The 25235-nt window shown below is 42.4% G+C and overlaps 1 protein-coding gene across 1 annotated transcript in view; it reads right to left on the bottom strand.

The window, feature by feature from the left end:
• The window catches only part of SELENOF (selenoprotein F), a 54260-nt gene that overhangs the window by 21362 nt on the left and 7663 nt on the right, over positions 1-25235 (bottom strand). Inside the window, exon 3 of the mRNA XM_090048575.1 lies at positions 2566-2629. Coding sequence (XP_089904701.1) covers positions 2566-2629 — 64 coding nt within the window. The remainder of the gene's footprint in view (positions 1-2565; positions 2630-25235) is intronic.

Raw genomic sequence — 25235 nt, forward strand, 5'->3', positions numbered from 1 at the left:
CTTGGCCTAGGTGTGCCTCCCCTGGGGCCTGAGGTGGGCCCAGCAGGGGGTGACTATTCCGGTCCCTGCTTAGGAAAATGGAGGCAAAGAAATCATTAAATGTTGGCTTTGTCGTCTAGTATGATGACCAAATTTCCTAACGTGTCCCTGCAGGGGCCCCACATTACCTGGAACCTTCTTTTTACCCCCTATGTATTTAAGGAAGGACTTCTTATTGTCCTTAATCTGGAAAGCTAGTCCCAGTTCCATCTCTGCCTTGGCCTTCCTGACTGCCCCCCTACATCCCTGAGCAACTGCAGTATAGTCATCCCTGGTGATGGCCCCTCCTTTCCATTGGGTGTACGCCTCCCTTTTAGCTACGAGACATTCCCGGATGCTTTTGGTGAGCCATGGGGGCTTGCGTGCCCTCCTGCTCCCTTTGATCCATGTTGGGATTACCTCCCTTTGGGCTTGGAGGATCACGTCCTTAAGGAGCAACCACTCTCTTTGGACACCTGGTTTCAGTCAGCAATGTAACCATTAGATTTATTTTAAAAGTAGGGATGTGAAAGGTTAAATGATTAATCGTTTAAATGATAAGTGCAGTGATAACCAGTTAGGTCAGTTAGTTTACAGGTTATCCATTAGCTCCAGGCAGTCACAGGAAAACTGTGGGAAGCCCAGGGGTGCCCCAGCCGGAATCAGAAGGCAGAGGGCAGACAGGAAAGGAGGAGGAAGGGGGAGAGGGAGGAGGACCTAGTACCCATAGCCTAAGGAGAAAACAGCAGCAGCCTCATGACTTCTCAATTAAGCAATTAGCTGCTTTCACAGGTGCTCCCTCCCTCCCAGCACAGGTCTTCAGGTGGAACGTGTTGGCTGGCTGGGCTTGCCTCCTCCCCCCAGTAAAAGAGCTCAAGGAACCAGAGCAGCTTCTAGCAGCAGCTGTGTCCATGCTGCTGTGTTGTGGGTTAATCATTTAACGATACAATTAGAGAAGGCTAAACAAATATTTTTAAAACTATATTTACATCCCTACTTAGAAACCCTTCCTGATTGCACTGATGGAGAAACTAATAATACAGGGTTATCCTCTGCATCAGTACTAAGAGCAAATGAAATGCATACCTTGCCAGTGGGTCTCAGAAATATTTTTTGACAGCAGAAGAGTGGTGACTTTTCCACCAATAAGTATGGAGGGGGTTACTTCAGCAGGCAAAAGCTCTTCCCCCCTTCTCCTTGTCCCAATTCTATTATTTTGCACTTAAGTCCCAGACTTTATTTTTCATGCCTATTTCACTACAATTCTTCTCATCTAGTAAGTCCCATTTCCCCTCATGGCTTTTGTTTGACTTATCCCACCTCTCCCCACACCTCAGTTTCCATCTTGTTCCTCCCTATATTGTTCATTCACTCAGTCTCTCCCCTGTACAGTTTTGGTCCTCAGTCTTTGCACAAGAAGCCTCAGTTTCCTGTGCCACAGCTCTCTGTCTGATCTATCTTCTCTGTTCTGCCCCCCACCCTCAACTGTTTCCTCAGCCATTTCCTAGCTCAAGACTTCTTTCTCCGATCTCAATGTTTCTCCCACTGCCAATCAGCTCCCAATTCTATACTGTCTTTCCCAATCTCAGTCAGTTTCTCTTCCCGACCCTTCCAGTTTCTCCACATTCCTTGTCTAGTCTATTCCTTTATCTTTCCTTGGCTGTTTTTAAAATAGGCGGCCTTAAGCCTATGTTGAAGATGGTTTTAAGCTTATAATATGACCAAATTTGGAGATGGCAAAGGACACTCTTTGCCAAATGCAAGGTCCCTACTCCAAGGTGTATGAACAATAAAGCACTTAAATTTTTTTTTTTTAAACGGAGACAAATCATATTAATACATTTCCCCTAGCCTTATCAAAAATGAAGTATTAACTGAAATTAAAGGAATCTACCTGAGGCAGATATTTAACATCAAAAACAACCCAAATGGTTAATGCTTGGTATTGCAAGCAACTGTGCTAGAGCCTTAAAATGGGAATTGTCTGGCCACTTTAATAGGCAGGAGAAGACTGATTAACCTTTCTACTATGGATTTTGTTGCTTAGTATGGTACAGGTGTGGAGTTTATATATATTTTAGAAATATCTACCTAAATGAGAAATGCATGTCTAGCAAGTGACACACTAAACATCTATTAATTGAACAGATAGAAGAGCTACAATTATTTAAAACCTTCCTCCCTTTCATGAAAACACTTCCATATTGGAATTCTCTGTAGACTTCTCTTTGATATTTCTTCCTATCACATACTGACATTATTGATTTCCCTCTCACTGCTGTATTCCAGTCACTGTAGTCAGATGCCATCATCCACTTACACAACAGTTAGATGCTTCAGGATTCATCCTAACAATACTGCATAAATTTGCCAGTAAATGTTATAAAGCAATATGGTATATTAGTTCCAGTAATAAAAAAAATCTACAAAACAGTCTCAATTTAACAGTTCTCTACAGAATGTACAGCTGCTTAAAAATACCATTCATTCAGCTGCAGCAATTATTTCCTATTTGGGGGCAGAATTGTTAATGGTAGCTTTACTTACCCTGGACTTGAGGGAACCTTCCCAATTTTCATCCACACACTTCAAGAACAGCCCCTGCATATAGCTGCAATGTAAAAAATTGTCATTTGTTTATATCCTAAATATCTTAAAGTAGCTTAAAATTAGTTTCAATTATCTACTGAATTCATTGTCTTTGTGAAAAGCATTCAATGTTACATTGATGGCGATTAGAAATGAATAATTAAAGGTACTTACACAGGAGCCACAGAATCCATGCCTTGTCTTATTCTCATTCAGAACAGCTGACTCTCCTCAAAGATAGCAACATTCCCTTGTGGCACTTCACATATGCCTCCCCTCTTCTCCCCCCCCCCCCCCGAAACGTGACAAGAATTAAGTTCAAAACAGCTAGCAATATTTTCAAAGTCTAAAGTCAGTGAGAGCTGCTGCCTGTCCAGTCTTGCTTGAAAATCATGCAACATATTATGGTTCCTATACATTGGGCTTACAGACCTAATTTTAGCAAGCTACTTTCTGATCATCTTGGCCTATGTTTTCTATGTGACAGTAGAACTAGTTGTCAGTGGGCTGTTCAGCCTGTCTAGTTAAATTTGGACAGTTAGAATTGGAAATAATATTTAAATTTAAATAAAAAATAATCTTCCTTTCAAAACAAACTTGTAAACTGGAAACAGATATTGAATTATACTGTTTAAATCAGTCAGCTAAATCCATTATCTGTGCCTGACCTTATTGGCTGAAAAAATTGTTTGCAGAAGACTACTCCTTTTAACCCGTTACCTTAATCACACATTTAAAAATCGGATAGGAGAATTCTAGCTGCACTGTTGCCTTGCGGACCAACTTTTTTGGATCCTTTTATCCCCCCATCCTCAAAGTACCTTTTCCCCTGCCCAATCTGCTGTTCTGTTTTCTGCTGTCAGTCCTGTGCTTTCAGCCATGGTTATAGTCTAGAAATACAAATGGAAAAGTGGAATGATCTGCTTGATTAACTCTTCAGTATGGCAAAGTTCCTATTTGTTTTAGAATGGGAACACAATGACTCCTACTTTTCAGATGTTATTAAAATATTGTTTAATATAAAAATACATGACCGGTCTGAGCCACTACATGTAACCAATAATGAGCTCCAGTGTGTCCAAAAGGTGGCAGTCGTAGCTCAAATTAGGAAAAACCATAATTAAATCAAACAAAAGTCTGAAATTAGTTATTCAGAAGCCAGAAATATTTTGTTGTGCATTGTATTTCAAGTTAACAAGCACACAGAAGCCTATAATACTAAACAAAAGTTTCAAGACTTCAGTGAAATATTTTGTGAGCAAGGTTCTGTGAGTAGATGTGATATCTTTTATTAGACCAACTGAGTAGTTGGAAAAAAAAGGTTCTTGGCAAGCTTTCGGGCACAGTCACCCTTCTTCAAGCATAGGGAGTCTCTGCTGTCCTGAGACTCCATGAAATGAAAGAAGCTACAAAGTGTGGCAGGATGTCAGTGAAAAAGTAAATAGATACAATAAAAAAGACAAAATTCTACCTATTTACATTCTTATCACATTTTAGTATTTATTAACTTTTCCAAGTTAGCAATAATTAGTCATAGAAGCATTACAGTGGTTGCAAAATAAGGCAATTATTTATGCTTCATAAATACTACAATGATGGCTTAGGGATACATTTTATCTTGTATGCTGAACTTCTAAAATTTAGGTCAAACTTAACATTTACTAATAATTTTGTAGATGAATGGCCCTCTGATGTACACACTAGTATTTACAGGGACACTGTGACATCTTGTCTGGCCTGCATTAATCAGCAGTAATCATTTTCCACAGGAAACTGAATTAAAATTGTTAGAATAAGGCTGTATTATCTATTCAGTGCAGCTTTTGGAAACTTGCTTTGATAAAAACACTTCTGACCATACTTAAATTTTCAGTTGAATGTAGGAAAGTATTTTATGATTAAAATTAATATTTGGCTCACTGCTGAAGCCCGCTATTTTTTAAAGAGCAGCATTTGAGAGGAATAATGTTATCTGTCTGCTTAGCTTCAGTTTTTAAATCATATAGCTAGGGTGATTTAAGTTAAATAAGTGCAGCAATTAATTACTGTATAAAAAGAGTGAAGACAATGTTATTCAGAAAAGTTAAGTTACAAACTCTGACCTTAACGTTCAGTGTTCTCAATAACTATATTAATTACTGTTTCCTTTACATGTCAATGCAAATACTGGCCAGGAAACACAGTGCCTACTTGAAGCAAATTATTTTGTTCTGCCTGGTATATCAATAACAGCTCTGGATTCAGATACTAGTAGGCATATTCTTTGATTCCGGAGGCAAAATAGAGTATAGAGGGCTTTGCTCTAGTTAGACTGGTTCAATATTACTGACAGTAATAACTTGTTTTCCATCTAACAAATAAGTTTGGGATTCTTAAGAAGATGTGCAGTAACAAGGCATTTTCTCTAATTTCATTTCAAATTGCAAATCACAACTGGAATATAGTTAAAAAGTAACAAAGGCTGCTTGCAGATGTTAAAAAACAAACAAACAAAAATGCACTTTACTGGAAAAGCAGCACATTATTTCCATCCAGCTCTACAGCATCTGCATAGATTAGGCACTTCAGTGGGGTTTTTCTTGGTGCTTTTTAAGCTAAAGCTGATTCAATCAGCTATTTGATAAAAGTACCAAAAAAAGCCCCACTAAAGTGCTGGATCTATACAGATGTTGGGTGAGCCAGGTCTGACTACGGTGCTACCTCTTCTGGACATACGCGAGGCTTGGTTTGGGAATGCACATAGTTTAAAGTGCTGGGTTTTCCCCCCCCAATGTCTGCAAGCAGCCGTAACGTACAAATAAAAGTACATTGTGAACATTTTAAAAACCTGGTCATTATAAACAACACAGTATAATGTACTTCTGTGTGAACAAAGGGGAATTCTTTGCAATAGTATCTCTGCAGGAATTCACAAAATAATTAAGTATTTTACTCATTATCCCAATGTATATAGCCAATAACTGATTGCACCTAGGTTATATATGAAGGAAATAGCTATGTTATTGATGTGTTTATATTCTGAAGTTATAATTCTCCCATACTTAAAGTCCATCTGTGTTGTTACAAAAAGTTCAGATTCATACCGAGACAAACAGCTGCTCTGTGTCATTTCTCACTAGAAAGCTAGACAAAAATAAAATCAACTACATTTATAAACCTAGACAGCAGTGTCTTTTGCAAGATACATAAGTTCCTTTGCATCATTAAAAAAAAAAATATAATGCTACACTTGTTAACATTCACTGCCACTGCCAGCATGTCAAATCAAAATGGAATAATTAAATTTTTGAAACTTGCTGATGAAAAAAATGTACTAAGTTTAAGCATTATTTAAAAGTAGCAGAAGAGAATGATACACACCATTCTGTATTGTAGCAGATGCATACAAATCTAATTTGACTCAGTTCATTACACAATACTTAATTTGTAAGTTGGCTCATTTAAAATAATGCTTTGCTTGTTTAGTCTTCATGAAAGTCACGTTTCTATGATAGTGCATTAAGGACTTTCTAAAACCATTAGTGATTTGGAGAGATGAAATAAATTGTTATTATAGTTTCTAATCTGATTCATATATACTCCACAAAAAAATTAAAAACTATTTAAACATTCATATAAAATTCCCTCCTCCTGCAGTTTCTCAGGATTACTACAACACTAAAATCTGACGATCTTCCTCTGACTTTACAGAGCTTCAATTCAAGCTTAAAAAAAGACTTAGGAGGGAAATTTTAACACTAGGGTAAAATAATTCATAGTCTGAGATTTGGTGTAGAAGGTCCTTTACACCATCCTTTAAATATACAGGGGGGGAACAAACAGTTCCATTAATGGAGGCAGGCAGGGCTGCAAAACAGGTAACAGCAGCAAATGTTACCATATTCACCCGAATCCAAAATTACTTTAAATGTAAGACGACTCTCTTCTATATATAGAAAATCCGTAACAAACGTACAGTCTTCCACGTATAGAATCTAACTGTAAGAGGGCCATCTTAAATTTATCCCCCCCCCTCCCACCTACACTGTGGAGGGGAAACAGATTCCTACCCTGCCAGCCCCCACAGCCACCTGCCCCCACTCAGTGCCTGTCTCCCTGCTGTCTATCCCTCCACCCCACCACTGCTTAGCTTCTAACCAGCACTGACAGGGGGCACAGAGTACATAGGGCATCTATACACATGCTCCAAGGTGGGGGGGGGGGAAGGGGAGGAGGGAAAGCGCTTTAATTAGAGCGGCTCTCTGAGCTGCTCTACTTAAAGCGCCCACAGTGTCATGTGTCTTCAGCACCCCATGCTTCAAAATGGTGGTGCAGGTGCTTTACTAAAACTTGTTTGATGCCCTTTAGTTAAAGCACCCCTGTTGCCATTCTGAAACACAGGAACCCTGAATAGTGACATGGAGGCTGCTGGAGCATGCTAACTAGCACGCTCCAGCAGACTCACAACAGACTCAACTGATCGAGTGTGCTCCAATGCATGCTAATTAGCATGTGTCGGAGCAGAGCTCCATCACATGTATAGGTACCCATAGTGGTTCTGGCCCTGGTCTGGCCTGGCACCAGTGGTGACAGCAGCTCTGGCCCCAGCCCCAGTCTAGGGCAGGCAGTGGCTACGGCTGTGTTCTTAGGCTCTGGTTGGGACCATAGCCATAGCAGGTCCTGTGCCACTGCGTGGTCTCCCCTGTTCTTCCCCCTCACACCATAAAGTCTACCCTGTGCCTCCTCCTCTGAATATCCTGAGACCCTGTGCTCCCCTAGGGCTCCCCAAACACACAGGCTCTCCCACACTCCCCACCCCCTTCCCGCAGTCTCCCCTGCATAAGCCACCCTAACTCTGGCCCAGGGCAGGCAGCCTCTCCAGTTCCAGAGCTGTAGTCACTGCCTGCTTCAGGACAGAACCACATCTTGGATTTGAATAAATATAGTCTACATGCCATCCTGTCTGAAATCAAAGAAAGTCAAAACACTTCAGCAAATTTTCTGAGGGGGAACTAAAGTGTTATCCCTTCAATTTAAATTGCCAACACTAGGTCACATATAAATAGTTCCAATCGATAAGATACAATTACCCAAGCTGAAAACTAACTAGAACAATTTACACCTCAGGTACGAAACTCCTACAGAATCTTTAGTAAATACAGCCAAACATTTCAGCTTTGTCTCACTTGAAGGATGGCACATCCACTAGCAGAGATCACTCCCTTGATCACAGAGCTTTAAATTAATGCTGACTCCGCGGTCTATATTGCCAGCTGGAGAATCATCAAACTCATTTTTTACAGCACCTGTTGTTTCCTGAAAGCTGTTCTTTCCAACTATCAACAGGGAATGATCCTACTTAGATTATGGAACAGTACTGTGAGATAGCTTGAATTTATAAGCAGGCAGAAACACTTATAACAGGGTATTTTTAAAACCTATGCTAAAATGGACTGAGATACAGACATTTAACTTTTAAGCTGAGGACAGACACTCTTTGCTACCTCAGCACCCTCTTTGCATTCTAGACTTAAGAATTCTCTGAAACTGTACATTATCTCTGTCCCATACTGAGCAGCTGAGGGGAGTATGATTTGCCTATCCAGTTTCCTGCTGGGTCAGGCCAGGGCAGCAATTCTGAAGAGCTGCAGGAACTGGCTTGCAAGGGCCAGCTCTAACAACATCCTCCACCTCCTCTGGTTCCTGGTCTGGGCATCTGTCTCCTTTGAGTTTGGATACTTCACCTTACAATAGAATTTGGACCAACTTGCACTGCACTAGCCAATCAATGGGCACACTGCAAGGTGGAAGCAAGACTGTTAGTCCTAAATGTGTGACCCCACAAAGGGCTGGGGACAGGGTCTCAGTCTCTGGTGATAACGGTAGCTTGATACTGATGAATGTTTCATGCCCAGTCCTTGGTTGGGCCATATACTTTTACACTTTGACCGTTTATTATTAACACTTATTTAAAAAAAAGTTTTAAAAGCCTAAAAATCCACAAGTAAACAAGAAGGTAGTTATCCATTTTTCAATACATCTATGGGATATATTAGTCAAAACATCTACGGGAGTGATGGTCTTCAACAGGAGGGGTAGTAAAAAATGGTGCCAAAATTTGCTTAAAATAACTGGCCAGGGTACTAAGCCAAGTAAAGAAGAACAAGCATCCATCTTTCTCCATGTTGCAGCATCCTTAAATTAAGACCCTGTTGCTGTATAATTAAACACCACTAAAAGCACCAGAAAATTATATGCAAAAATCTAGAATACTTGGTTCCAAAATGATACCTTTTTATTAGACCAAGTGAGAAATTGGGGGAAAAAAAATCTTTTTCTGCAAGGTATTGGGCTCATGCACCTTTTTTCAGGCTCAGGAAAAGTTCAAGATGGTAAAAAGTAGGAAAAAACATGTAGGAAATAAATGTAATTTTTGCATAGAGGAAGCAGAAGGTGGAAAACTGTCCCTCTGGGTCCATGAGTTGTGATCTTGAGAATATGGCACGTTTTTAAATATGGCACCAGAGAATCAAGATGATTCTGTCCCACTGTAACCATTTGCTACTGCCTCTAGCATGAGGACAAGCAGAGAACTGGAGAGCTATATAGACGACAATAATCCTTATTTTATTATAGTAATTTAATTAGTGAAATAAGAAAAAAAACCTCCTTAAAAATGAATTCAGGTCACTCAAAAAGAAACAGAATTAGCCTAAAAAACTGAATATATTTCCCAATCATTCCACTCAATTATTCTATTTTAGATTCTGTAGTCAATGCAGATAAAATAGTCAAAACACTAAGACCTGCTGTTCAAATTCTTTCCCCTTGCACTTCCCTGCCATCCATAATAGCATATTTAGAAAATGAATAGCTGTAGGAAGCTGGGATTTTAAAGGCTAGGTAAAAATTGATTTTCTTTTATTAACAGTAACACTTTTTGACATCTTTATTAGCATAGTTTACATTAAGTATTTATTTTACTTCCAAGAAGTTCTGATACTTTATCATTCCAGTTAGACATTTGCAGTTGTGGCCAAACTTCCTTATGAAAGAGAACATATACAATGCTTCTAAGAAGCATGAAGTATTCAATTAGCTACCTTTCTCCTGAACCAAAATGCCTGAAAGACCAAGTACCATTTTCTGGGAAGAACATAAAGCTACATGCAAGAAAGATCTTGTAGTGGACCACAAGCAGCCCTTGAACACATGCAGGGTTACATTTTTTCTTATCCATAAAAGGGGACATCTTTTTTCTAGGAGTGCAATGATAAGAATTCTTTTGGCCAATACTGATGGCCTATTATTAACCAGTCATATTAGCTAATACCAATCCGATAGCCAGCAAGTAGCCCCACAGCTTGGACAGCAATGTCCAGCTGGTGAGTCCGGGGGGGGGGGAAGGGGCGAGGAGAGGGCATGTGCCTGGGAAAGGGGCATGCATTGCCCAAGCTGGGTGGAGCGGGGCATGGGATGAACCTGTGGGCACAGCTCGTTCAGGGGGCACAGGGGGCGGCTGCCCACCACTGCACACACCCTGGGGGAGGAATGGAGGGCATGTGTCCCTGGATTTGTATATGGGGTGAGGGCCGGTTGCCCACTGCAGGCTCAGGGCCAGAGGCTGTGCCAGCCTCTTCCTGGCAGCAGGGTTGGGCTGGGGCTGCGCTTGGGGTGTGGTGACGGTGTTGGGATGGGGAGCTACAGGGTGGGCTACAACCACCCTAAAATTCCTTGTAGCCCCCGCTCCCAGCCCCACTCCAAGTGCAGCCCTGGCCCAACCCCCCAGCTGGGAAGAGGCTAATGAAAGCCCTGGCCCTGAACCTGCCATCACCCTGCGCACAAATCCAAGGGGCACATACCCTCCATATCTTACCTGGGGCTGTACACAGAGGCAGGAAACCAACCCCCTCCTGTCCCATGTGCCCCCCAGATAAGCTGCCTGCGGTTCTGTCCTGCACCCTGCCATACTCCCTCCCTCACTGTGGGAGCCTCAATCTGCACCACCCATGCCCCTCCCCTCCGCAGACTTACTGGCTGAATGCTGGTCCCCATGCTGCTGGGCTACACTCCTGGCCACATACATGCTGTGGCCATGCATATGCATGTGGCATTTACTGGTGACATTATCAGGTATACCAGCCAAAAGAAAGCTGATTGCTGATGATGTCAATTTTTCCTTTTATCAGTGCCTATCTGATATGGACTGATATATCAGTGCACCTCTACTTTTTTCAAAACAAGTCAACCTGAATGCTGGTGGCAACTTGTCAATTACATCACACAATTATTCTGTACAGGTTAGTCTTCACTACTGAGCCCATTTCTGATCTTGCTTACAACCCAGGCCTCTTTTCTGAGAACTTCTACCAATCCACCCACAAAAACTCCACTCAAGTGTTGCTTTCAACTAGGGCTACCTGGTATGACTGTGTGTGGGGGCTAGAACTCATGCTCCACTTCTGCTTTGGCTGGCAAGCCATCCATTTTGCAGTGATAACACAGGCTGAATCACTCGAGCATTAAGAGCACTCACAGACATGGGAAAAAACAACCAAACAATGCATTCTACCAGTGGCAGTAGTGCATTACTTCAACCTGGCTCTGCAGCATCTGCATAAAATCGGGCACTTCTGTGGGGCTTTTTGGTGCTTTTAATTAAAGATGATTCAATCAGCTATTAGATAACAGCATCAAAAAACCCCATTGAAGTACCTGATTTATACAGACATTGGGAAACCTGAGTGCAACTAACACACTGCCTCCTCTGGGCATGTGCTGGGCTTGATGCAGGAGCATGTTGAGTTTAAAATGCTATTTGTTTTTTCCCATGTCTTCAAGCAGCCTAAGTGTCTTTTAGTGCTTTTCCACAATTCTTCATGTGCCCAGGAGCAAAGGAATTTTCAAATAATTCAACAGGAAAGAATTTTTACTCCTGGGCAAGGCTGATCTGAGCCCTCCAACCTGAATGATGGTGCTGTAAAAATATACCCCAAGAGACTCTTGACTTGGGGCCCTGGCAGATGTTACACTTATGGTATGATTAACTGTGCTGCAGACAGTAACACCCGGTCAAACATTCAGGGAAGTAATGGTGGAAAACACTGAGAAGCCAACCACAAAATACTCCACAAAATATATGGAATTTTTTTGCGGCTGGTTTGCATTGCACCTTATATTGAACATATGACAAGGTGGCCCAGAGAGCCCAACAAGCCCATCACCTGATGGGCTCCTCCATGTTGGCAAGCTGACAGCTGTGAGGGAGAGCACTGCATGGGGCTTCACTGAAGTTTTTAGCATGCTGAGAGGTGAGGTGTCAGGTCATGCTCCCGTGGGAGCTGCAGAACAAGGCAAACACTGAATTGGGATGCAGTGAGCCATGGGGCTCACTGTGATTTGACGCCTGAATGTACCTTACACCTTGTAGCTCTCTTGGGAGCTGTGGGGCTAGGCAACCAAACCACCAGGTTTGTCTGCCTAGCTGGGCTCCCAGGTGTAGGAAAAGGTTAAACTCCATGGTGGGGGAGCCCTTGGATGGGAACCTTGGTGATCCCAACTGGACTGCAAGGTTCCCTTTAAAATAACGATGCAGTTGGGATCAGTCCCAACAATCTTGTGTCCTGTCATGCACATATGGTATGGCAGAACATGAGACTGTTGGGACAGGGGATCAGATCCTGTCATGTCATTATTTTAACATCTGCCGAAGGCCTAAGGAAAATTATTTGTGATTAGAAGGCAGAAAGCCCTAACGAAGAACTTTTTCACACTACATGTCCCATTTCCATTTGCCAAAGTTCTCTCACTTCGAAGAAGAAATCTCCAAAATGTGAAAAAATGTTGGAAACAAAGGAATAGCTTTTCAATCCTGTCCTGTTTCCTATTTCTTGTCTGCAATTAGAGGATTTTGTTTATAAACAATATTAACTTCAAAACATTAGTTACAAATACAACTATTTTAGCAACAAGCAAAACCTAGGATGGGGTGCAAATGTAAGACAAACTGAAATAGGACTTAAAATTTGTTTTCTCCTTCACTGTCTATCAGCAAGCCAAGGAGACACTGCTTTACTCCTAATATGCTGTACCAATAATACTAACTCCTTCCCCAAACAGACAAATTTAAATGCAAAAAAGAAACTTAAGTACAAGCAGTATATTAATATATTTAACATTTCTTAGCTAGTATTACACAATAAAATGGCCAAGTGCCAAAAATAAAAATGTTTAACTTTGTGCTTCATTACATTAAGCATAGACTGGGAAAAACAATGCTGAATTTCTCTTTATATTCCCCATGTAATGGCCAAATATGCTAATAAAATTAAGTCATATTTTTTTCACAGCTCCTTAATCCTGTTGTTGGCAGCTCTGTGTACTGGCATAGTGCAGTACATGGAAACAAAAAATCCCAGGGACACCTCAAATTTAAGCTGCTGGACTCCCTGGGTAAGTACAGACACTCAAAAAGCCCAAGGCTGAATCAATTAAATTTTCTCAGGTTAGTCTAAGCTGCAGCTGCATAGATGGAACTGATAAACAAGTGAACAGAAGTTCACTTTTGATTCCAGAAATGCAGCCACATGCCTGCAGTGGCCCAGGGCAGAAGCTGGGGGGCACTAGACTACCCCTCTGCTCAGCTGGAGCAGATAGTTTGGGCCACTGCTAGCTTGCCCACCCTGCAAGGTGGGTTTGTGGAGGTGCTGCAAAGCATCTTAGGATGCTGGGGACTGAGAGTTAACTTGAATCTGGAGGGGATCTGGGACAGAAGTTCAATAAACTGGTTTCACCTAAATACACATTCATCTGGGTTTATTTTAAACTAGTTTTGCCCATTTTAAAAGTGGTTTATGTACACTGAACTTCTGTTGTGTTACAGATCTGAATTGGTTTCCGATACTTATATCGGTTTATATGTACCTTTCTGTCCCGGCCCTTAATGAAGAAGATATCATTTCCTATATTTTGAGAACTTGATTTCTATCCAAACAGTTACTTACTTTGTTATGCAACAAGACCCTACACCAGTGTTTTTCAACCAGATGTAAATACTTACAGGATTCACAAGACAAACCCAGAGACTTCAAACAGAAATTCATGGTGTCAGAAATATTCTGGCCCACTGTGGTCTTTCTGAACTCTTTGCAACACAAGATTTTTCTCTATTATTTTTCTTGAGTCAAGTAAAAAGTGAAAGCTAAGAGTTGCATTTTCTGAAGAGTGCCTTTAGTCTAAACAGGTTGAGAACCAGCGCCCTACACAACATGAAGAGATGATATGTTCCATGAATGTTCTCAGAGTAAACCTGCTGATTTGTAATACATGCTACAATGTCTCAAAGTGTGACAAAGAACTTCTCCTTTCAAGTTTATGCAGAATTTGGCCAAGGTTCCAAATGGCATAATCTAACCATACTGAAAAATAGTCGACTAACCATGCACATTAAATAGTTCAAATTCAATTGAAAAAAATACTGATCATTTAAAAAATGAAGCACCATGGCCTGCATCACATTTAATTCAAAGAGGAATAAAATTGAATCTACATGCAAAACAATTATTTTATACTGTAATTTCAGATTTGCTTATAATTAATTGCATATGCTTATTTGTTTGTCTCTGAAATGATCATCTGGTATAAGTGAATCTGGAGATACTCAGAACGCAGCTATTTTCAACTCTAGCAAAATATGGACAATTTCTTCTGCTACTACAATTTCATGCACAGTTAGCTTCACCTCCATTTCATCCTTCCATGTTTTACACACCAGCAATGCTCTTTATCTGACAGACTCAGGCTTAAAACTTGCAGCTGTCTAAAGCAATACTATTTAAGTTAGCTTCTGAATTAACCTGAGATGGGATACAGAAATTCATTAAGAATGGGAAAATAGCTAAAGGTATATATTTTTTAGTTTGTTGGTATTTTTAAAAAATATTAAATATTTAAAGCAATTAATTTGACTGAGATTAAAGAATTTTAGAGTAATAAAAGCACTGTTTGATACAAGAACATCTTCGATTGATTTCATAGACATTAGGGCTGGAAGGGACCTCGGGAGATCATCAAGTCCATCCCCCTGCCCAAAGGGCAGGAAGTCAGCTGGGGTCATAGGATCCCAGCAAGATAAGCATCCAATTTGCTCTTGAAGGTGTTCAATGTAGGTGCTTGAACCACCTCCGCTGGCAGACTGTTCCAGACCTTGGGGGCTCAGACAGTAAAGAAATTCTTCCTTACGTCCAGCCTGAAACGGTCTTGCAGGAGTTTGTGACCGTTCGACCTCATCATCCCTTGGGGGCGCTCTGGTGAACAGACGTTCCCCCAGATCCTGGTGGTCACCCCTGATAAACTTATAGGTGGCCATCAGATCACCCCTGAGCCTGCGCTTTTCCAGGCTAAAGAGTCCCATGGCTCTCAGCCTGTCATCGTAAGATCTGTTTTCCTGACCTCTGATCATGCGCGTGGCTCTCCTCTGGACTCTCTCAAGCTTCTCCACATCCTTTTTGAATTGTGGAGCCCAAAACTGGACGCAGTACTCCAGCTGCGGCCTCACCAATGCCGAGTACAAGGGGAGAATGACGTCCCGGGATTTGCTTGAGAAGCATCTATGGATGCACGCCAGCATTTTGGTCGCTTTACTAGCCGCAGCATCTTATGCTATTCTCAGCAAATTAAATACGCAAGATGCTATTTTGACCCCAATTATCAGACCAAGATTAATGAACACCTCTCAGGGATGTGACAGATTTTGTAAACACTTCTTATTGTGAGATGTTTCATTTGCACGACTCACAAGAGTAAGTGTTTTTAGGATGGGGCTCAGATTTGACCGATAATTTGTGAAAGCTTGTAGTGATGCACCAAATCTGTCATTAATTCATTTGTGAAGGGCTCACACTAATTGTACTTTTCCATATTTAAGCTTGATTCTTATTTAGCAGCAACTCATTTGGTAAAGGGGTTCTTTCCTTTATGTATTTTTAATTTTCATCTCAACCTCTCAGCATATATTTGGAAGATTTTACTGGACAATCCAAAGCCTGATTTTGCAGATCCTTGTTTATATAAACAGTAGTCTACAGAATTAAGGCCTCTTTTTAATTTTGTTGTAGCATTCATTTATTCCCTTACATATTTCAGTGAATCATACACAGCAGTACCATTAAACTTGCTATTTTATCAATGTGAAAAAGTGACCTTTGCTGGCAGGAAGGGATGAATTTAAGGGTTTTTTAAGTCTAAAAAGGTATAGCATATGTACTCAGAAACAGAGAAGTATGTAACACACTTAAGGTTTACAAAAATTTCAGTCTCCTTCACTACCATCTAGCAGCTTCCCTCTTTTCACGCCAGCTGAAGCTTAAAGTCTAACCTGTTCCTTGCAATCAGATTTAAAATATTTTTCAAATGAAACTGAAGTAAAACAACTTTCATCCTTAGAAGTCATTTTCTATACTGTGTTCTGGTAATATCAAAGTTTCTAAAGCAGGAGGAGGTACATGGACTTTTAAGGAGACAAGGCAAGAGAAACCCAAAGGAGGAAAAATTAAGTTTTGTTATTCTGTCAGACACATTGGCTGCTTACAGAAGTAATTGCACCCCCCAGCCTGAAAAAATGGTGCTTTACTTTAAACTCTGTGTGCTCCCATGCTGAGCCCAGTACATGCCCAGAAGAGGCTCCACATTAGTTGGACTTGGCTTACCCAACATCTGTATAATTGGGTGCTTTAGTGGGGCTTTTTGGGCACTTTTACCTAATAGCTCATTGAATCAGCTTTAGATAAAAGCGCCAAAAAGCCCCACTGAAGTGCCTGCTCTATACAGATGCTGAAGAGCTGGGTCTAACTAATGCACTATTTTTTCCGGTTAAGCATGTTTTTTGTTCCCTATGTCTGTCAGCAGCCATTATGTAAAAGGATGCATGACCCTAGCACAAATATAGTTTAACTAAAAATGTTTTTATATAGCATAAAACAATAATGGTTGGAAGTATTGAAATATTAGGCAAGTTAATAGAAATAAAGAATTAGCTGGACTGGATAAGAGTCCATCTAAAATTTGATTCAGCAATTAAATGCTTTCCCGGATCAAGACCCTGATAATTGAAGAAGGTAACCACCATGTTCCCAAAACAAAAAGACAATTCATATTCCACTGACAAACTGTTCAGCGCATGTCTAAATTCTGTCCGAGCTTGAGCTAAATTATCCTTTTTTTTTGTTTATATGTAAGTATAGATCATAGAATTATCCAGCCACAGTTCTGAAATATCCTTGGCAGTAAATTCCTAATGTTTACTATGAAATGGCATATTATCTTCATTTAATGGCATTTCCTTATTTTGCTATTATAAAGCAAAAACTAAAAAACAAAACAAAGACACAGACAAATGCACCAGTTTTTACTTTTCTGTTCACAGAATTCTGAATGCTGTAAGAAAGTAATGTCATTTTATTTTGAACGTAAAAGTAATGTATTTTGGTATTGCCAAGATTAAGAAAAAGAAACATTTCAGGGGGAATCACAAAAAGACTAAGGTAATTTGTTACTCTATTATACTGCAAAGAACATTTTAGGAAGCTTTACAAAGGAGCTTTACAAATAAGTTTGGCTTTTTTTCTTGCTGTGTAAGGCAGCACGTGAATTAGTCTGAAATTGTGTGTGGACTTTCCATAAGGGTTGAAGCTAAAACCAAAAAAACATTTAAGTAGATCATAATATAAACATCTATAAATTACTTAAAATGCTTATGGAAGCTGTTTTTATGGCCACTGAGAGTAGTCATTCAGTATGTAGCAATCAATACAATGCAAACAATATGCTTCTTTGAAATCAATGGGAATATTTTACATGCTTAAAGTTAAGCATCTGAATAAATTTCCAAAGGATTTGCTGTAAGACTGTAAGCTTTCTGGATAAGCAGAAGTTTTACAATGGCACAGAAAGAAAAGTAGCTGTGTGTAAATATGCTACAAGTAAAATATGTTTTCAGTTTAAAAAAAAGATGAAATACAGATTTAAAAGTCTTGCATAATTATCAAGAATTTATTAAGAACAAAATCTACCTATACTCTGTTACTGTTATTATACGATTGCAACCTCCCATGCTGCTCACTAGCACATTTTGCTGGAACTGGCTTTTCAGGTGCCACCGTCCCTTTAACGGTTGACAGCTTGCCGTCCAGTCAGATATCTTTGGTGGTCCCCAGGGGTTCTCGCTTGCCAGGTCTTTGTTGGAATAAATTCGTTATTGGGAGGAAGATCTTGTGTCCTGCCTTTCCTGGGTCCCCTCTTCAATCTTTCCGTCTGGCTTTCTGCCTCGGGGCTCTGCCTCTTCTACACCCTGCCTTATGCCTACCAGATGTTAATTCCAGGCCTTGACTAGTGCTCATCACAGCACAGGTTTATCTGTTATCTCCTTTAAGTCAGTCAAGTCTGGTTTGGATGGTGTATCTTCCAGCTTTAGGCCATAAAGCAACTGGCCTGTACTTTTATTGGGCCAGATTACCTTGTTCCCTAGTGTGTTCTTGTCTCCTCCTGGTGTGAATCCTTTTCTCTCTCTTCTTTAGGTTGGACGTTGTCTCACTCCTGGCTGGCTGCATCCAGGATCCAGTGTTCTATTTCTGGTAAGTAATTATGCTCTCCTGGGCTTAATTTATTCCTCTCTGGCCCCTCCTGGGGCTGCCACCAGATGCCCTCTGAGGGGCTGCAAACAGCTCTGAGCTGCTCTGGGTCCTCTGGAGGACTCACATCCAGTCCTCTCTGATCTCTGTCTGGCATAGTTTTTATACTTCCCCCAGGGGGCTGGCCGACTAATCAGCTTCAGCATGCTGCCATAAAGCAGGTCCATGCCGGTGCTGGCACCATTCCCAGCTCTCCCTTGGTCCAGGGCAGGTTTTTTTTTTTTTTTTTCCTTTCCCTCGTGTGGTGTTTTTTCTTTCAGCAGCCCCATTCTGGCTGTACTTCTGGTTCCCGGCAGTATCCCGCTGGCTCTGTGCCTCTCTTCCTCTAGGCAAGTATTTTTCCATGGTGGTGTCCTCACCACAATGATAAATCAAACTAATGGCCTTCCACCTGCCTGGCAAAAATATCCCAGGTAAGCTGATTTATTATTTAATTTGAAAATATGTAGGATATCAGTCTATGGTAAAGAAAGCATTTGAAAGTCTTCTCCCCTCCCCCCACCAAATTTTGCTAGAGTGAAAGCAAGCTGTCATTACAATTTCCTAAAAAAAACAAAAAAAAAAAACAAACAAAAAACCCAACACACTTCTTGGTGTTTTCCCAATATAAAATTATTAGAATTTTTTTAAAACCAGATTATGGATTAAACATATGGGGTTGAAAATCTGTAATACCAACCCATTAAAGGATTTATCATAGTTAGATTTAATCTGAGGCTAGGCACTATCCTGTGGAATAATAATAATTATGGAATTAATTTAGAAAAATACCACAACGACTATTTTTTTTTATACTAATACCCATCTATTCAAGATACCCACTTCCCACCACTGACTTCCACTGGTTGATCTGCAGAGAAAGATAGAGCCTGAGCTTTTAAAAATGCAGTGAATTTAGATTGCACATATCCAAACAACGAACCTAAACACAAGTTCAATAGGATAAAACTTCTGAAATATTATTTAAAATCTGTATCTAGTATTGATCCATACTGATTATGGTAAAGCTATTTGCTGAAAAAAATGCCTGAAATGTTAATCCTACTATGTACTTTCTTATCCAATTTATAAATACATCCACCCTAGCATAATCACTTCTTCAATTAATCAAAGATTACTTTATTTGACCATTTTGACATAGGCCTATTGGCTTTATCAAACTGGTATTTTATAAGTCTCCTCCAAAACACAAACTTGGCTTGTTTCAGATTTCTTCAATGAGGCAGCAGCATGAATTAAAAGAAAGAGAAAGAGATAACCAAGATGAACACTAAACCCGAACAACAGAAATGTAGCCAGGTTCACCAATATAAATAGATTAGCTTTCACTACAAAATCAAATTGCACCTCACATGACCTCTATTTGTCTTTTACTATATACAGAATATACAGTCTCAGTGATGCCTAATTATTTTGGCTCTGCAGGCCAGGTGATTGGTGTGGGGTGGGCCAGGGCAGTGTCATCTGTCCTATGGGCATAGATGACGTGCAAGGGGGGAACAAAGAGATGTGTGTTCCCCCCTGAGATTGGCTGGTGCTGAAGCCACTGTTGGCTTCTGTGGGAGGTCGCCACTCGCAATCCCCCCATCACCAATGCGGCCAGTGCCCACTCGCCACCCCCCTCCTCTGACACTGATACCAGCGGCTGCAGGCAGTCCCTGCTCATCACTCCTGATACCAATGGCTGCAGGTGGTCTCTGCTCACTGCCATGGTATTCCTCCAGTCTCTGGAGGCACCAGTCATTCATGCCTATGGGGCTCCCCATGGATCAAGAAATTTGATGGCAGAGGAGCAGTAGCAGTGTTCACTGCCATGGCTTTCGGAGTCACAGCAATTAACACTAATGCTGTTCCTCCACTGCCCGATTTCCAGACCTGGGGGGATTCCTATGGGCCAGTTGATATGGCTCTATGGCACAGATCTAGTCTGAAGATTCTAGGTTAAGCATCACTGGACTACATCTCCTGAGATCCCTTTAAGTTCTGAATTTAAATCTCTCAACAACATTCAATTTTAGCAACTTTTCTGAAATGGACATTTACATAAATATTATGAATAATATTATAAAGTTTTGACTGCTTAATGTCTTACTCACACTAAACTTCACACATTGGAAAGGGTCTCCAAAGTCTGTGTGACTGCTTATATAAAATAATCCTGCCTCCAATACTTTCAATGGGGCTATAACTTGACCCAGGATGCATAATCAAGTTTCTGCAAATTTGGAGTTGAAAATAGACCTAAGAAATAAAATATCACAGATATGACCAGCCTCAGAAATATAGTCCCAGAACACACACATTCATTAAATGGATTGGTTCTAACCATGCAAACCTATTTAACTGTAAATACTGGCCTGTCTTGCATGCCATATTTCTAAAAATATTAAAATAAGGTCGATAAAGCATTTTATACCCGATTTTATGTTTTCCGATAAAATGCTACATGAAATGTTAGAATGAAGTTTTCTTACACACAGAGTATTTGATACAAAATACCTTTTACAATCAAATATCAAATAATTTTAAGGTTTTCTTTTTAAGTTTAATTAGGTGGTCTTTCGTCACACACAAACAGATAAAAATGTTGGATTCTGAGACAATGACAGCTGGATGTATGTGCCTAGAACTATCTAGTTCATGGTAATATAAAGATGCAGAGTTGAAGAGTTCCAGTATCTGAAGTAATCTGTAAAGAAATGAGAGCAGGTATGCCGGGGAGTCATGTTAACAGACCAGAAAAAAAGCCTTGCAAAGCCTTTGATCAAATTTAGTGAATAGAATTTATGTACCACAGAATTGTGTAACAGGTCATTTTTTATTTCAAATAGGTACTCATATCTCCATAGTTATTGGTTTCAGAAGTTAATTTTGAACCTAGCCCCATATTTCAGATTAGCTTGGTTTAGTCTTATTCCTCATCAAATGATTGACCATCTGTAACTGGAGTTTCCTTGCCTGTCAGAGAAATCTTGCTGCTCTCTTTTCCAGAAATTACAGTTCATTTATAGTACGAGGGCAGTTTGGTCTATGAAGCTTTCATTCTCCCATCTACTTTCTATTCCCTTCCTGACAACATCTCATCTTACAAATAAGAACATATTTATATACATTAGAGTTCTGGGTCAGTAACATCTACCTATTTTTGTATCTGCATTCACAAAACTGTTGATTTGTTTTGCTCTGTCATAAAGTGCCTATTTTATACAGTGCCACGTGAAAGCAAAATATGTAGAATCTCAAGCAAGTAATTAATGCTTACAGAGGAGCAGTACCACTTTATGAGATTAAATCATAGATTATATTAGAGATGTTGAAGTATTTTATATAGAATACTAATTAGTTGAATAGTCTTCAGTTCATTTCATTTTTGGAAAGCCTGCAAGTAGGAAGACATTTGAATTAATCATATTCATGTTGAATTCTGAGACCTAAACATAGTAAATTCATTTAAAAATCTAAAAATATGACATTAGGATGAAAGCATCATCATCTGTAAAGAATGTTCTATTTTCTTAACCTCAGATATCTGACAACAGCTGTTAGTGGGTCAACAGGGATAAATACTACCAAAGATAATGGATAACTCTGCCTTATTTAGACAAGTTTCCGTTTGTAATTAACATAACACAGAGGGCTCAGTAAAGCAGTCTACCATAACAAGATTTCTTCCCTGAAACTGAATTTTCAACACACTGAACATGCAATTCAAAGACCTTTGACCAAAACCCTTCTGCATCAAGACTCACAGATACTGCATACACAGCATATCGAATATGAAGAGGTCACTGAACAACTAGAAAAACGTCCTTGTATGCAGGCAGATTGATCACTGGCTATTCCCATTGTCATTTCCTTATCTAACCTGATACTTAAAATATTAACTAATGGGTTGCTAATATCACAACTGATATCATTTTTAGACGTAGACGGTATTTAAAGGAACTATTGTAGTGAAGTGTCACGGGGCGGGGCCTAGGGGCGGCCGTGCACCCACTAGTGCCCCTCCTGCCGTGCCACTTAGGCAATCTAGTGCCCCCTATTCTCACCCGCCACGTCTTGCTGGTATGTATATGGTTCTATGGGAGGCTGCCTCCAATCTCCTACCACATGGCATTATGGTAAACTACCCCGGCCCATATGGGGTGACTCGGTGCAACCCCAGTCTTATGGGCAATGCATGCCTCCTATGTCCCCTTCAGCACGCCCCAAGCCTCACAGCTATTCCCGGACGTTATCAAGTCCTTACCCTTTAGCGCCCTACCTGGCGCCCCTGTGCTCGTCACGCCCTGGTGCCCCTCTCTGGCACCCCGGGCCTGTCACACACCTGGCATCCACTCTCTAGTACTCCTGGGCTTATTGTGCATCTGGCACCCCTTCACTGGTGCCCCTGGGCTGGTCGTGCAACCTGCGCCCCTCTACCGGCACCTTTGGGCTTGTCTCGTAACCTGTGCCCCTTTACCAGCGCTCCTGGGCCTGTCACACAACCTGCGCCCCTTTCTCTGGCGCTCTTGGGCTGGTCACGCACCCTGCGCCCCTCTGACCCTCTGTGGTCCCCACCACAGTGGAGCCCCTCCAGGATCCTTTCCTGCCCACACCCTGGTGGGTGTCTATAAACTACATGTGCCCCCCCCCCGGGCTTCCTGCCCTCTCAGGGCCTATGCCACGCTTCCTCACCCTCTCGGGGCCTATGCCACGCTTCTCGCCCTCTCTGAGCCCTTTCGCCCCCCCCCGGGCTTCTCGACCTCTCAGGGCCTATGCCACGCTTCCTGCGCTTCCTCACCCTCTCGGGGCCTATGCCACGCTTCTCGCCCTCTCTGAGCCCTTTCGCCCCCCCCCCGGGCTTCTCAACCTCTCAGGGCCTATGGCGCACTTCCCATGCTTCCTCGCCCACTCGGGGCCTATGCCGTGCCTCTCGTACTCGAGCCGCACCTCTCGCGCTTCCTCGCCCCTCTGGGCCTATATCGCACCTCTCGCGCCCAGGGCTCAGGTAGCCTGTAGCTGTGCCTGGCCCCCTGGCCCTTCCTCCGGGTCCTGCGCCCTACTGGGCAACCGCCCTCGTGGGCTGGGGTCCCAACCCCCACACTCTCCGGACGCTTCTCCGGCACTCAAATGCTGTGCCCCCTGTGGCACTGCACACTGTGCCCTCGCTGGGCACTGGGAACCCCAAGCTACTGGGGAGCCCCTGTGAGGCCTCCTCACGCCCCTACAGCCTCACCCGGTCCTCCGGTTGGGGTCAGCACCCCCAACACACGCCCCACTGGCGCAAACAACTGTGCCCGCCCGGCACCACTCGCTGTGCCCACTGGGCACCAGGAAACCCCAGATTATTGGGGAGCTCCCGTGAGGCCTCCTCACACCCCTCCAGCCTCACCCGGTCCTCCAGTCTTAAACAGTAACAAAACCATGAGCCAAGTGGCTGCAACACAAACAAGAAGCCTACCGGCTTATAACACAAAGCTTGCACTCACTAGGCTCTTCACTATGTTCCTCTTAGGTTCTCTCTCTACCCCTGCATCATTGCAGCCGGTCAGCGTGGTCAGGCAGCAACCATCCACTCGGCCTGCTCAGCTCTCCCACAGAGCTCCTGCTCCTGCGGCTGCCAGAAGGGAACTGTTCCATAGGCTCCGGCCTGTTTATAAAGGCCCGGCCCTGCCCTGCCCCTTTTTGGCCATGTGACCTGCCTGGTTGCCCCAGCAACCGGCACCTGAGCTGCCCTGGTAATTGGCAGCTGAGCCCTTTTTACTACTACTACTCAGTAGCAGGCACCCTAGTGTCCTGCTACATGAAGGAAAAGAGTAACTGTAGAAATGACTGCACATTTTAAGAAACAAATTAATTTATTAAGCAGCTGAGATTTTCAAAAATTTTTAACGTTAACCTAACTCAGTGGCACTTTTTAGACTCAAAACCCTCCTTGGAAAGTGCAAGCTTTTAGCTTTTACTTGCTTTTTGACTATAGAAAAAAAATAAAGTAGGACTATCAATTAATTGCTGTTAACATGTGCGATTAAAGTGTTAATTGGTTTTGCATTCATTTTTTTAATGCATTAATCATCATGTGGTTTTGGAGCCCATGCCTGGGCTCTGCTGCTCCGCCATCATCACCACTGCTTTGGGGTCTCTGGACACATGCTCCAAGCAGCTGCAGCAGGAATAGGGGGGAGGGGTGGCACATAGGGAGACGCACACGAGCAGCCGGAGCATGCATGCAGCCAGGAACGCAGCACGACAATGTGTAGAGCAGCGTCCTGCTGGTAAGTCTGTGGAGGGGCAGGGGTGACGGAAGGGACGGGGGAGGGCAGATAGAGGCCCGCATTGTGAGGGAGGTGCTGTGTTGAATGGGGCCTCAGGGCCAGGGTGGGTTGTGGGACAAAGCTGCGGTGGCTCATCCAGGGGCATGGCTCCCCGCCACTGCGTGTACCCTCAGAGGAAGCATAGGGAATATGTGCCCCCTGCCCCACCAGATTTGTGCAAGAAGTGGAGGTGAGCTGCCTGCTGTGGGCTGGGGCTCTTCACTCTGCTGCCTTTGCTCTGGGAGCTGAGACATGGCACGTTGTGCCTCCTGCCACCTGGTGGGGGACCCGTGTCATGGCCAGCATGTGGTTCTCAGGGCAAAGAGCCCCAGCCCGCAGCAGGCAGCTTACTTCCACCCTACACACAAATTCAGGGGGCACGTGCCCCCCATGCCTCCCCTGGGGATGCATGCAGAGGTAGGGAGCCCTCCCCCTCCATGCTCCTGGATGAAAGCCCACAGCTGTATTCCACAACTGGCCCCTGGCACCATTCACTCAGCCTGTGCCCCACTCCCTCCCTCACTGTGGGAGCCTCGATCCACTCCTTGCCCCTTCCCTCTGTCCCTCCCCCTCCACAGACTTACCTGCTGGTCACTGTATCTGCATCTGCCCCTCACTCCCAAACCACAGCCTCCCATCCCAGCTGCTGCCCCTCTCTCCTACAGTA

Source organism: Crocodylus siamensis, chromosome 5, assembly GCF_052110815.1.
Source record: "Crocodylus siamensis isolate JL-2025a chromosome 5, ASM5211081v1, whole genome shotgun sequence".
NCBI lineage: Eukaryota > Metazoa > Chordata > Crocodylia > Crocodylidae > Crocodylus > Crocodylus siamensis.